This window comes from Mytilus edulis, chromosome 7 (assembly GCF_963676685.1).
Source record: "Mytilus edulis chromosome 7, xbMytEdul2.2, whole genome shotgun sequence".
In the NCBI taxonomy this organism is placed as follows: domain Eukaryota; kingdom Metazoa; phylum Mollusca; class Bivalvia; order Mytilida; family Mytilidae; genus Mytilus; species Mytilus edulis.
This window is the reverse complement of record NC_092350.1, coordinates 12,791,777-12,804,769: the sequence shown is the minus strand read 5'-3', so window position 1 is coordinate 12,804,769 and position 12,993 is coordinate 12,791,777. Positions and strand designations below refer to the sequence as shown.

The window sequence follows — 12,993 nt, the reverse complement described above, 5'->3', positions numbered from 1 at the left end:
TTTAAGCGCTATATGTTGCTGTTGAAAACATGTTGTAGCACAGTCAAAGCTAGCATGTTGATGTCAAGTTTACATCGCATGACATTGATAATCAAAAGAATAAGTTTTGGTCCGAAATTCTTGCATATATTTTCTGAGTAAACAATCACCTTTATATACATTTTCATATAACAAAACTCAAAATGTGGCAAAATTTGTAAAATTCGTGATTATGAGCTATCGTTTTTGAACATAGTCGCTTTGTACAGGTAATTGTAAATTGACTTTATTTAGTATTTCAAATAAACGGGAAATAGTCAATATCATTCTAAAAGATTTGAAATAATCGTAATTCGAAGGTAGTAGTATGTAATTCCTACCCCGGAAACAAGCTTTTACGATACTTTTTCTTATTCCTAACACAATTTTGAATATGAATACATCTTTTGTGAAAGGTTCTAGTAAGAAAACTCTTTACAGTATCTTCAATGACAACTGAAACACACCACATCAGCTGACAAAATGTTCCAGGAGGCATGCTGCAGCAGGCCATCACTATTAAAAAATGAAAAATTAACAAAGGATAAAAAAATTATTCAGATTGACATTACCCCATGAAATTTAAAATCTGATTTTTATTTTCAGCGTGAACATGAGTCCAGCAAACATTCTAAAATATTTTTAACAATTTTAACAACCTACAAACAGGATATGTCGAGTAACAACACTTTAATCACTATTTTGCTATTTCGTGGCGGTCAGTTTTTATACGTGGACGAAGCCTTAACCACCAACATTCGGTAGGATAATTGACAATCCTAGTCAATAAACTCATCATCCAAAAAAGTTGAAAAAAGCGTAATAAAGTACGAAGTTGAAGAGCATTGAGATCCAAAATTCCTAAAAGTGTTGCCAAATACAGCTAAGGTAATCTATGCCTGAGTCAATTAAGATGTGTGTCGAGAGTACCTACCACGTGGCTAGTAATTCAGTAGTTCTGCTACGTAGCACATTTGAATACATAGACCCCAACGTCGAACACTAAGCAAATTCACATTACGATTCTGTTATTTATGTTATTTGGTATGTGTTACTTAAATGATAAATTATAACGATAAAGGAATGTAAATTATATTTTATTGTGTATTATAATTATGAAAATTACTATAAATACTCTCATATTTACAGAATCAGGAGAAAACAATTCAGTACAACCATTAGTAATTGCAACAGTCACTGGTGGAATAACCATTGTTTTAGCAATACTGCCTTTGGTTTTATATGCAAAAAGGTATTTCTGTAGTTTTGAAACTATAAAATCATGAGTAAGAATGTCTTTTCTATCAAGACTAACTATTAAAAAATAGACATTTCCAAGATAAAGTTTTAATAACTGCATAAGGCTTACTTGTTGGTTTAGTTCGCTGTTCGTGCCAACAACATAAGAGACTTTTACAACAATGTTGAAATAATCATTATATGATCGGACACAACCATTCATATTGCTTTCGCTCTGACTCAGAATCTTAAAATCGTTAACATGATATCTAGAAGATTACATTTGAATGATCATCTTTTAAGCTTTTTTTCTTGTTTTTGTATTTATAGTTGTTTAATAAAAAGCTTAAAATCCCAAACATTCACATAGTCTTTGTGATAAAATTATGATGACAAAGTAATTAAATTTAGTAAAAATATCTTACTGTATTCCCTAAGGAGATGGTGCAAATCCAAAAGAGAGCTGGATAATGAAAACACAGATATCACGAGAGGTTTGTTTTGAATCTCTTGGGTTTTTTATTTTACTTAAGCACTGAACACCGATGAAAATTTTCAAAAAAACTCCGCCACATCTAAATATATGTACCAAGAAAGCAATATTGCTTACTTGATACTTATATTTTCCTATGTATTTACCATGTCGAAATAAATTCATCTATAAAAAGGGTTGAAATATTCAAATGGCAGAAGGGAAATTCCAACAACTTTAATTAGCACAAAGGATAAAAAAGAAGTAGGTCCCCTTGACAGAGGAAAAAGAAATTGTTGGAAAAAAGTTGAAAAAAATCAAGATGCTATGAAGTGCTTCATGGAACACTATTGTCTTAAATACTTTTTGCACAGACATTTTTAACCATGAATAGAAATAACGAAACCAGTTTTAAACCAACTGTTTTTGCGGAAAATACAGCATACGTGATATTATTGATATTTTCAATATTGTTTATAACCTGCTCAGAAGTCAAACTTAGTGTTGACATTCGTTATCGTTTATATGGTTATAATTCTTATATGATTTGCATATCTATAAATACTTGAATTAGATTGGTCAATTAGAATTTTTCTCTAAGTTTACATTTCGATAAACCATGTTTCCGAAACTACTTTTGTAATCTATTCATGCGCGATACACAAGCTTGCAGTGATCTCGGGATTTTCAGCAAATTGAGATTAAAAAACAATTGCATAACAGTTGTGACTATTCTAGTGCATATATAACAAAAAAAGAGATAAATTTATTGCACTAAAGCTTCGAAAATGTACAAAAAATAAATTTAATAAAATTCCGCGAAATTTCATGAAGGATTTGGCGAATTTACGGTCATGGCAAAAGACGACGTCATACGAATGGAAATTTTCAAGGGAGAGATTATTTCGTGACGTGTACGCTTCAAATTCGGATAAAATGTAATTAAAATGAAGTTTTTGAGGTAGGTGCTATTTCATTTAAGATTCCGTTGTATTTATTGGACATTTATGGTTTTTAGAAAGTCAAGATGGCGGCGTACTCCTTAGTTACGAATTGCCATTGTGCTTTTGATGGTAAATATATATAGTAGCCATCAACAACAAAAAATGTTTGGCTGAAGAATTATAAGGATTAAACACATTTTTTCTAGAGGTTATTGATGTGTAAACCGGGGCTCTTACTCACAAACTCAACATAAAAGTCCTTCGGACTTTTATTCAGTTTGTGAGTTAATCGCCCCGGTTTACACATCAATAACCTCTAGAAAAAATGTGTTTAATCCTATAATAATTATAACTTAACTGTTTACAAATAAAGGCAACAGTAGTATGCCTATGTGTCTAATTAAAGCTATTTCTTTCGTTTTTTAATTAATACGACCTTTTTCGTATTTTCCTGTCTTTTTGATGTTTATCACTTGAGTTGAAAATCAGTTAAAAGGAACACCAAAAAAAGTAAAATAGTTAACAACGTATTTACGAACAGATTACGCGATTGACTAGACAGTTAGAATGCATGACAATTGAGTTATGAACTTCTAAGACCATATGCCATATACATTCTAGATATCTGACCATTAAACTTGGAAATAAGATATGGTTGAATATATATTGCTTATAAATAAGAAGATGTGGTACGAGTGCTAATCCAGGTCACAGTATAGAACAAGTTAACAATTATAGGCCTGTGTTATTATATTTTTCATTCGTTTACAATAGGCAGATAATTAGTTTCGACACTATGGCAAAAGGTAGAATGTCAATTTCAAGGCAAACAATAAGAACAACACTGTATATAAATTAAACGATTTATTGACACATGTTACTGTTATTACATTCGAATAATATACTCGCAACAACTAGGTTACAATGCTAAATACTTGACATTGATTTACAGTAAAAACCGAATTGTTCTTATAAGCGTAACGGGGTTGCAAGTCAAATACGTTACAGTTTATACATAAACTGAACTTAACATTTCAGTTAAGAACTACAAACGAAGCAGCTTTGCGTTGGGGAAAAAAGTACTTATGATTTCTCTTACGGAAGGGGATTGGGATATAAGATAATACAAAGCTTGTGTTAAGAACTTGAAGTCTTCATGCAAATTATTGGATGTTCTTATATAAATTAATTATAAGAATTCGATTACTTGTTTATTGTTTTGATTGGCAATTCGTTTCCAAGGCCTAGTTCAGGCAGATCCAAAAGGGATATAATGCGAAGTCAATCAATATCTTCCATTTGTGACAAAAAGTTCATCTATATTTAAATGGAACAAAACGTCTTTTATTCTCCAAATGATCAGTTCCCTTTAAACATAGAAGTTGAATCTGAGAACGTATGTACGGTTTTTAAAAATAAATTTTAAAATTTTAGATAAATCTCATACTTATGATGAAACACATGTTAATCCTATGTACCAAAATGATCAGCAGGGCGCTGAAGTAGAGGTTACTGTTACGGAAAATGTGAGTGAATATTTTTTGCATTTCAGTTAGACTTAATCGCAATGCAAATTTATGCAAGATTTTTTTTTAAAGACGTGTGTATATCATATCACTTTGTTATGTAGTAACCAACAGACGCTTTTATAGAGAGAAAAAAAATGGAAAAACAACATTCTAATTTTCCTTACATCCTATTTATTTCTTGAAATATGACTGGTTAAAAGCAACGAGTGGATACCTTGTTTATTCCATAACAGAGGGGCAAAAGATACCAGAGGGATAGTCAAACACATAGATCGAAAATAAACTGACAACTCCCTGGCCAAAAAAGAAAACGACAAACGAGAAATAAAAGAACACAATACACATCATCAAAAACTAAAGACTAAGCAACACGAACCCCACCAAAACTGACGGTGTTCTATGGTAATTCAGACGGATAAGCTGATCCTGCACCACATGTGATACCCGTCGTGTTGCTCATGTTATTACAAACCCGGTAAATAGTCTAATTCGGTAGATGATATTCTTGAAAAGGGAGTGGATGGTGGTTACGACATAAGGAACATATTCGATATCATCTCTGAAACGGTTATTTCATAACGGTCAACCAACGTTTAATGCCGTCCGTTAAATTCACGAAGGGATGAATTCAACTTCACCATTTGGAACTGTTGGTTCAATAGTTTCCTTGTGAGCATTAACTTTCTATCAAGGAAATCATGATAGGACATATAAGCCCGGGAATTTCGTATCAATTTGGAGATATATACTCCGTATGCAGGCGCGCCTGGAATATTGCAATACAGGTTTAAAGGCTTTAGGTTTGTAGGCGGGGCTTCTTTCAATACACACACAGTGGAGATCACTTCTAACTTCTTATCAAATCTGTCACAATCTGCCAGGAGAATTGTTCAAGAACAGCATATAGACCTGACATCCAGAAACCTTTACGAGAGTTCTAGCTCAAACAGTCTTAACCTAGAGTTGATTTGGTCATTTCTACCTAAATCTGTTTAGATAGTTCTACCTAGACCTGATCCTGACAGTTCTACGACTAGAACAGTTCTACGATTAGAACTGCTTTTGTCTGTTCTACGGCTAGAATTGATTTAGTCAGTTCTATCCATAGAACAGTTTTAAGAACTCTTTGTTTTAAATATAAATAAGTCAAATGAATATGATATATATTAAAAAAAATATCATCATAACATTTGACGTCATTTAGAACTATTCTACAATCCAGACAGGTTTGGTCAGTTATATGGCTAAAACAGTGTTAGACAGTTGTTTCATTGAATTGGCAATTATACCAAATATCATGTTTTATTGTTCGGAGAATTGTCATCGCATTTGCCATATACCATATCTTCTTGTATATATTGTAGATGGAAAATTCTACCCCTATTATGAAAAAAAAATATCTTAAACTTTGTCATGTTTGTTTTTAATCATTTTTTTTTATTAATATTTAAGTTTTTATCATTAAATTTAAATTTACAAACAGACGTATTTCGATGAAGCTAACCTGGTTGAAAGATATGACGTGTCAGATCTGACTAAACAATTCCGGAATAAAGATTATTTGTTACAAAAACTTAGAGCTGAATTTAAGGTAAATGTATGATAACTCAAGCAAACATGGATTTAACGTATGTCTATATGATACCATCATAATGTAAATCCATCTGAATGGTCAACTGTCTTTTACAGTTTATTTAAGGTATAACTGTTATATTTTTTCTGTCTATTCGAAATAACATTAAAAAAAAGTGGTGCACCACATTTTTTATGTTATTTTGAATAGACAGGAAAAGTATTACAGTCATTTCTTATAATTAAATTCTTAATTACATTTTAAACTTGGGTAAACCATGAAAAAACGGGATGACGTCACGGTCATGACAAAATTATGTCTTTGAGATGAAAACAATACAACGTCAGCCGATTAGAATACGAGTTACATTCAAAATTAAATTTCAGTGTTGCTGCCGGAGTCATACGTAGTAGCAATTGTTTATTCTTGAAATTTTTTGAACATGCGTAAAATTTAAAAACGTATCAGACAACCGTAGTATTTCCTTTTCAAACCGTATTAGAACGTAGCGGGCCTGTTTTAGTCCCAACCAACACCTTATTCGTTGATACGACAAATTTCTACGGTAATAACTGGAAAAGTACGTACGTGTACGGATACACCCCGTATTTGTTAAGGATACACTACGATTTGTTACGAATATGTCACGGAACGGCCCGATTTTCTACGTTGCAATACGGATTTCTAAGGATCAGCCAGGGTTTTCAAAGTCACAAGGTCACACATTCACGAATCACATGGCCGGATCCACTACCGAATAAATCTCTATCGGAAATGCAGTTTACGTATACGTAGTCCAATACGGATACACAACGGTTCGACTACGGGTTTTGACGTTACTATCACGGATAAAAAAGACAAGGGTCATTTGGCGACATAAATAATACGGATTCTTACAGTGAGACACGGTTTAGTACGGAAATGACACAGTTTAGTACGCAACACCAAGTGTCCGGGTGTATTGGCTGCGGATAAACAACGGTTTGATACGGTATAAGTAAGGGTTAGAGAGGGTTAATACTAATTAGAACGGTCTGAAACGGAATAGTTCGGACCGCCACATTTTCTAAAAGCCGTTAATAATTTCTATTATAAAGCTTGTGATTTATCATTCTTTATGGCAGTAAATCGTTCATTTTTATCACATTTGTTTTGTTGAAAAAATTATTGATCCGTCTGTCTCTTCCATGTATTGTTGTTCGTAATCCTCTGACTACCGATATGTAGCAATTATTGATAACTTAGGGCTTCTTACAAAGTTCTTAAAGATAACTGGATTTTTCGCACGACATTCGGTGATGAGAGGCTCATTCTGGTCATGGATAGGAAGTCAGTCCCCAGTCCACCATCTACTCACGGTTCGGTCACCTTTAAGTCTGTCATCAAGTAGCTCGACCACTAACCAGACTCTTTGTGCCATATAAATATACTATACAAGCAAATTAATTGCAAGCATCAGGTATTGGTCATTCATGTTGTATAATGTTATGTATACCTCAACGGCAAGACAAGGAATACGTTGGACTCTATAAGTAGGGAGTATTTTTACAGAATCCTTATGTCAGTTTGTCGTGGACCGTAATATTTCGCATCTTGTCGGTTTGTGACGTAGTAAATAGTAACAAAGTGTCAGAACCCTAACTATCCGTTTTGCAACTTAGGTAGCAATACACAGTTAGAAGTTTAGTTTCGCATTATAGCCCCTGTGAATTTTTCAAATATGAAAGTTTTTGTACAATAAAATTGATTTTTTGATAATTGAAGAATAATATAGCCTTCTTAGTGGGTTTATATGAACATTAAGATTGTTTTTAACATGTTTTATAGGCCATTTATATGATTGACAGTCCGTATTTTCCTATCCGTACCGTTCATAGGTCCATACATTATTGTAGTGTTTATCAACAAAGATTTTGCGCTCGATCTTTTCAATTCAATTTTATGGAAAAACGATCAGATAAGCATATGATTTTTTGGGACCACTTGATAGATATAAACCTATGGATTCAGGAAAGGTATTACTGTAATTGATTGAAATTTTCCTTTAGACCAAATTTTGGAGACTTTTGTGACATGATCACCCCCCTTTTTTGCTATATTTTGTATCTAAGAAATGCAGATTGTTGCCATGGTTACACCTAAGAGGGATTATATTTCACCCTTATGGCCATTAGAAATCAAATCTATGGAAGATTCTCTTTCTATAAGTATATACATGCATAACACACATATAACGCCTTCTTTGTTAGACAGGAGGGGAAAGAGGGTGTTTAAAAATTATGAGTGTCAATTTTAAGTTTTTTTCCTAACTGTGTATTGCTACCTTAATTAAATCGTGCCGTTCCGTGTCAAACTCGTAACAAATCGTATCATATCCTTCATAAATACTTGATGTAACCGTACTAGTAAAACGGATTTGTACGCTACTTAATTATAATCCTGGTTCTGTTGATAACTACTTATACGGTTAAGTAAGGTTTACTGCGGTTGTTTAATCCGTGGTAAAATATTGCCCATGTCAAAAACCACATGGCAAAAGCAAATGACAAAACACATCAAAACGATAGACAACAACTGTCATATTCCTAACGTGGTACAGGCATTTTCAAATGAAGAAATTTGGTGGATTAAACCTGGTTTTATAACGCTAAACCTCTCACAATGCATATTCATGCAAAAGAGATTTCGAGGTCTATTTGATTTCATGTTATACGTTAACAAATAAGTTAATTATCGTTTTTCCTGTATAAAAAGTCTGGGGTTTTTTTTGGTATCCATTAGACTTGACTCTCTACTTATATATCACGTCAATGTGTTATTGTTCTATGATAATATTTGTAATGTTGTCTATCTTTTTTGCGTGTGTCTTTTGTCCATATGCCTTTAAGTGTTTCTTTGACACATATGACGTTGCTCTGTACGTATACATCCCACCATCGTGTTATTCTATTATTTAAATTTTTTGTATTATTTTTTTTTTCATGTTTGCTTACATGGATGTGTTTTATCTATATACCTTTTTGTGCTTCTTTGTTACATATTTGTTTGCTTTAAAAGTGATGAAAATAAAAACTCAATGTTGACTGCTAAACCCCTGTTATTGACATTTTTACCTATAACATAAAATTGAGAATGGAAATGGGGAATGTGTCAAAGAGACAACAACCCGACCATAGAAAAAAAAACAAAAAAAAAAACAGCAGAAGGTCACCAACAGGTCTTCAATGTAGCGAGACATCCCCGCACCCGAAGGCGTCCTTCAGCTGGCCCTTAAACAAATATATACTATATACGCTACTTAATTATAATCCTGGTACTTTTGATAACTACTCATACGGTTAAGTAAGGTTTACTGCGGTTGTTTAATCCGTGGTAAAATTTTGCCCATGTCAAAAACCACATGGCAAAAGCAAATGACAAAACACATCAAAACGATGGACACCAACTGTCATATTCCTGACGTGATACAGGCATTTTCAAATGAAGAAAATTGGTGGATTAAACCTGGTTTTATAGCGCTAACCCTCTCACAAGGCATATTCATGCAAAGGAGATTTAGAGGTCTATTTGATTTCATGTTATACGTTAACAAATAAGTTAATTATCGTTTTCCTGTATAAAAATGGTTTTTGTGTGAATAAAATCAGTCACCGAAATAATTCACCTTATCCTCTTTTTCAATGTTGACATTCTTTTCCTTTTCATGGCTCAACATGTTTAATGCACGCACAAATAGTCTGCAGCTAATGTGTTGAATTGAAGGTCATAAGAATACGGATTCAATGAGGTCGATTATTTAGCTTGTACGTGAATGATTCATCACAAATGTTTCTATGGATTTTTTGACACAATTGAACAAAATTGGCCTTTAAAAGCGATGTATTATTTCATTTTTTTTTATTACACGGTATGTTTTAAATTTTAATATAAGCGGGAGGTTTTGCTAGCAATTAACCAGGATTCAACCCGCAAAAGTGTCCTCTGTTTGTTTCCATGTATGCTGCATTGGCTTGCTCTGCAGTGCTGTTGTTGTTCTTTTAGTTTCCTCTTATAGTTTATGTGATTCCCTCAGTTTTAGTGTGTAACCCGCATTTGTTTTCTCTCAATCCAGTTATGGCTTTGGAACAGCGGTATATTACTGATGCCATTACTTTCAAATGATTGTAACAAATACAAAAATATTTTAGGAATGTTGGTCATCAATGCTTTTCAACTTCGTACTTTATTTGGTCTTTTAACTTTTTTGGATTCGAGAGTCACTGATGAGTCTTTTGTATACATGATGGGCTTATTATGCATACAATTGTATTTGTTATATTTTACAAATTGTCATTGATGTTTAATGTTTACCTTCAAATAAATACTCTGTTAAAGATCTGAAAAGATAATCAGATAGCTATTGAAATATTTAAGGGACACATTTTCTGTGAAATTTAAATTTCGCTGTGGATATTCGAGAATTAAACTTGATCAAAGTATTAATAATGATATATCTGTTTTAGCTTTTGAGTAATTCAACAGGTGATCCAAAGCTATACAACAGTGAGTACGAAATCGTAGATACAAGGAGAAATAAAGGTAGGTTATAAATATTTTACATTATATTATTGTTTTTATTGTTGAATTGTTCATTTTATGAACAATGAAGTTTGAGAGTATAGTTTGATTAAACTTGTAAGAAATAACCTTTTGGTTGTATGCAGCGGTGCAAGAACAATACGACAATAAGAGTGTAAACCACTTGACACTGAATACATGCAGTATATTCCATACAATATAAAACTACTAACGAGACGTTTTAAAATGAAATTTTGTCGAAGTTTATATATATAATAGAATATATATTTTAATAGCAATTTTCAATTACTTGGTTTCTCTTTTTGTTCCACTGAAGACTACGGGTACAGTTTAACTTCTACAATACTTACATTCATACATATAACAATTTCGATCGTGAATAGAAATAGAATAGAGATGCCAGTACGTGAATGATATGTTTTATTTGTTTCGATTGGTCAAAATACTTGTTTATGATACCATCTGAAATGATTTTTCTTCTATTTAGTTGTTGAATTTTGATTTACCTATTTCCTTTTTTCTCTTAATGAAATTCTTATTTCTAATTTCAGAGGAAAACAAGTTATACTTAAAAGGTTCAACATTAGATGTAAGTGAAAACTATACTTTTTTCACATTGTTTTTAATTGTTTTAGCTTTTTGACCCTAAATGCCACTGGCATAAATAAAGGCAACAGTAGTATACCGCTATTCAAAATTAATAAATCGATAGAGAAAAAACAAATCCGGGTTACAAACTAAAACTGATGGAAACGTATCAAATATAAGAGAACTACGGTACATCAGAGAAACAACACCGAAATGTAACACACACAGAAACGAACTATAATGTAATAATGGCCATTTTCCTGACTTAATACAGGGCATTTTATGAACACCTTAATGTTAAAATTCAATTTAACATCATCAATTTAAAACAACTGCACACCACCACATCATGTAAATGTATGTCTAAATCTTTACAGAATGTGACTGTTTCTCTTTCGGATAAGGATAACTTTTCATTTGATACTAGTAGAGAAAATGGTATTCATTTCACACTTCATAGGCGGGTAAAAGCATTGGGTCTGTCTCAAATTTTGAAAATATTCAAGAAATAAAAATTGTACAGTAAAACCCAAGTCAGCAAACAAACACATTAAATGAACTCTAGTTTTTATTATAATCATGGTAAATAATGACCCGACGCAAGTCATTATTTCAACCCTTGGAGCACATTAATATTGCATTGATATTGTCCAAATTGGTTCCTCAAAAGAATGACCTGTCGTACTGAAAAGAAACAACCCCATATAGGTATATAATTAGGGATATTTGATCCAAGAATGGACTTGAAGTTTTCTGAAACAGTTATATTTTGAAGTGCAAAAATCATAGATCGTTTTCCTATGTTCTTAAAATTTTACTGAGAAAAAATGTAACATAATACCTATCTTATATATACCGACTTTCGATGTTAGAAAAAATACAAATCAGTGCATGTTGATATTAAATATGCAGAGGAATGAAGCTACACGTGATACACTATATTGGCAGAGATGTGCTCATAGCAAACTCTGGTAAAAGGGATATAAAAAGAATAAGGAAATTGACTCATATGGTCAACAGATCGTTGAATAGGTGACTAATTTGTGATGTATTTGTCGTTTCTATTCCCTTTAATGTCAATTTAACAGGGCATCTTACATAGTATATCTAAATAGATTACCTATATATGAACACTTGTGTGCTACTGTTGCCTAGTATTAATTTGATCTCACTTATAAATACAGGCAGAATATAATATAATCCGAAACCTCGTATTAATTCATTTCCTTTTAATTAAACGGACAAAATATGTTTTTGCATTATCTAAATTATCGACTCAATAAAATAGTATTCAGTCTAGATTTCAGCTTTCATTCTGAACGTACAAGTATATTGTTTATTATGAAAATTCTTTATCGTCATGTTGCAACTTGTATTGCGAGTTTAAATATCATTTGACTTATTTGCAATTTTGTCAAGATGATTCTGGATAGAGTTGTGTACCCGAATAGTTTTAAGCATAGTTTGTGCCTGACACAAGTCTATTTGGCCCTGTCTTGTTATTCGTTGTATGTCTTCGATTGAATGTTTTTAAAATTAAGAGGAATATGTTCGTTTGTCATGTTGTTTCTCTTTATTCCCCCAACAAACCTTCAGGATTTGACTGAAGATTGGATGAATCAATGGAGAGTATGCTCATTTTTACCAGTAGAAACTCATATTATGTATCAGTCGTATTTAATGTTATAAAAGAGACAAGCGTGTCGCTTCCATAAGTTTCATTAGTGGCATTCGAATAAAAGAGGTGAACGACCTAATCAAATAGGAAAATCGTTATCAGTCAAACATTTTGGGAAATGCTAAAGTTCGTATAAAACTACACTCATCTATGTCTCTCGGTAGAAAATCCTTCGCGTTACCAAAAACATTATAATTATGCATTATAAAATGTACAAATATGACCATATGAAATGCATTTGTGTTATATTTTTTTTATTAGTCTTGAAGAATATAAAATTTACTGTTTAGTCGGGTTTTTTTTTTTTGTGGTATCCATTAGACTTGACTCTCTACTTATTTATCACGTCAATGTGTTATTGTTCTATGATAATT

At 32.3% G+C, this 12,993-nt stretch overlaps 2 protein-coding genes across 4 annotated transcripts in view; both read left to right on the top strand.

Moving 5' to 3' along the window:
- Positions 1-12,993, top strand: part of LOC139530002 (receptor-type tyrosine-protein phosphatase alpha-like) — a 517,312-nt gene that overhangs the window by 316,832 nt on the left and 187,487 nt on the right. The window lies entirely within an intron of this gene.
- Positions 1-12,993, top strand: part of LOC139530005 (uncharacterized) — a 41,464-nt gene that overhangs the window by 20,469 nt on the left and 8,002 nt on the right. For 2 of the 3 annotated variants that reach the window (XM_071326023.1, XM_071326024.1), the window contains 6 exons: positions 1,168-1,270; positions 1,696-1,751; positions 4,108-4,199; positions 5,686-5,793; positions 10,278-10,353; positions 10,905-10,942. In XM_071326023.1, the coding sequence (XP_071182124.1) occupies positions 1,168-1,270; positions 1,696-1,751; positions 4,108-4,199; positions 5,686-5,793; positions 10,278-10,353; positions 10,905-10,942 (473 nt within the window). The remainder of the gene's footprint in view (positions 1-1,167; positions 1,271-1,695; positions 1,752-4,107; positions 4,200-5,685; positions 5,794-10,277; positions 10,354-10,904; positions 10,943-12,993) is intronic. The other variant, XM_071326025.1, reaches the window with a different exon arrangement.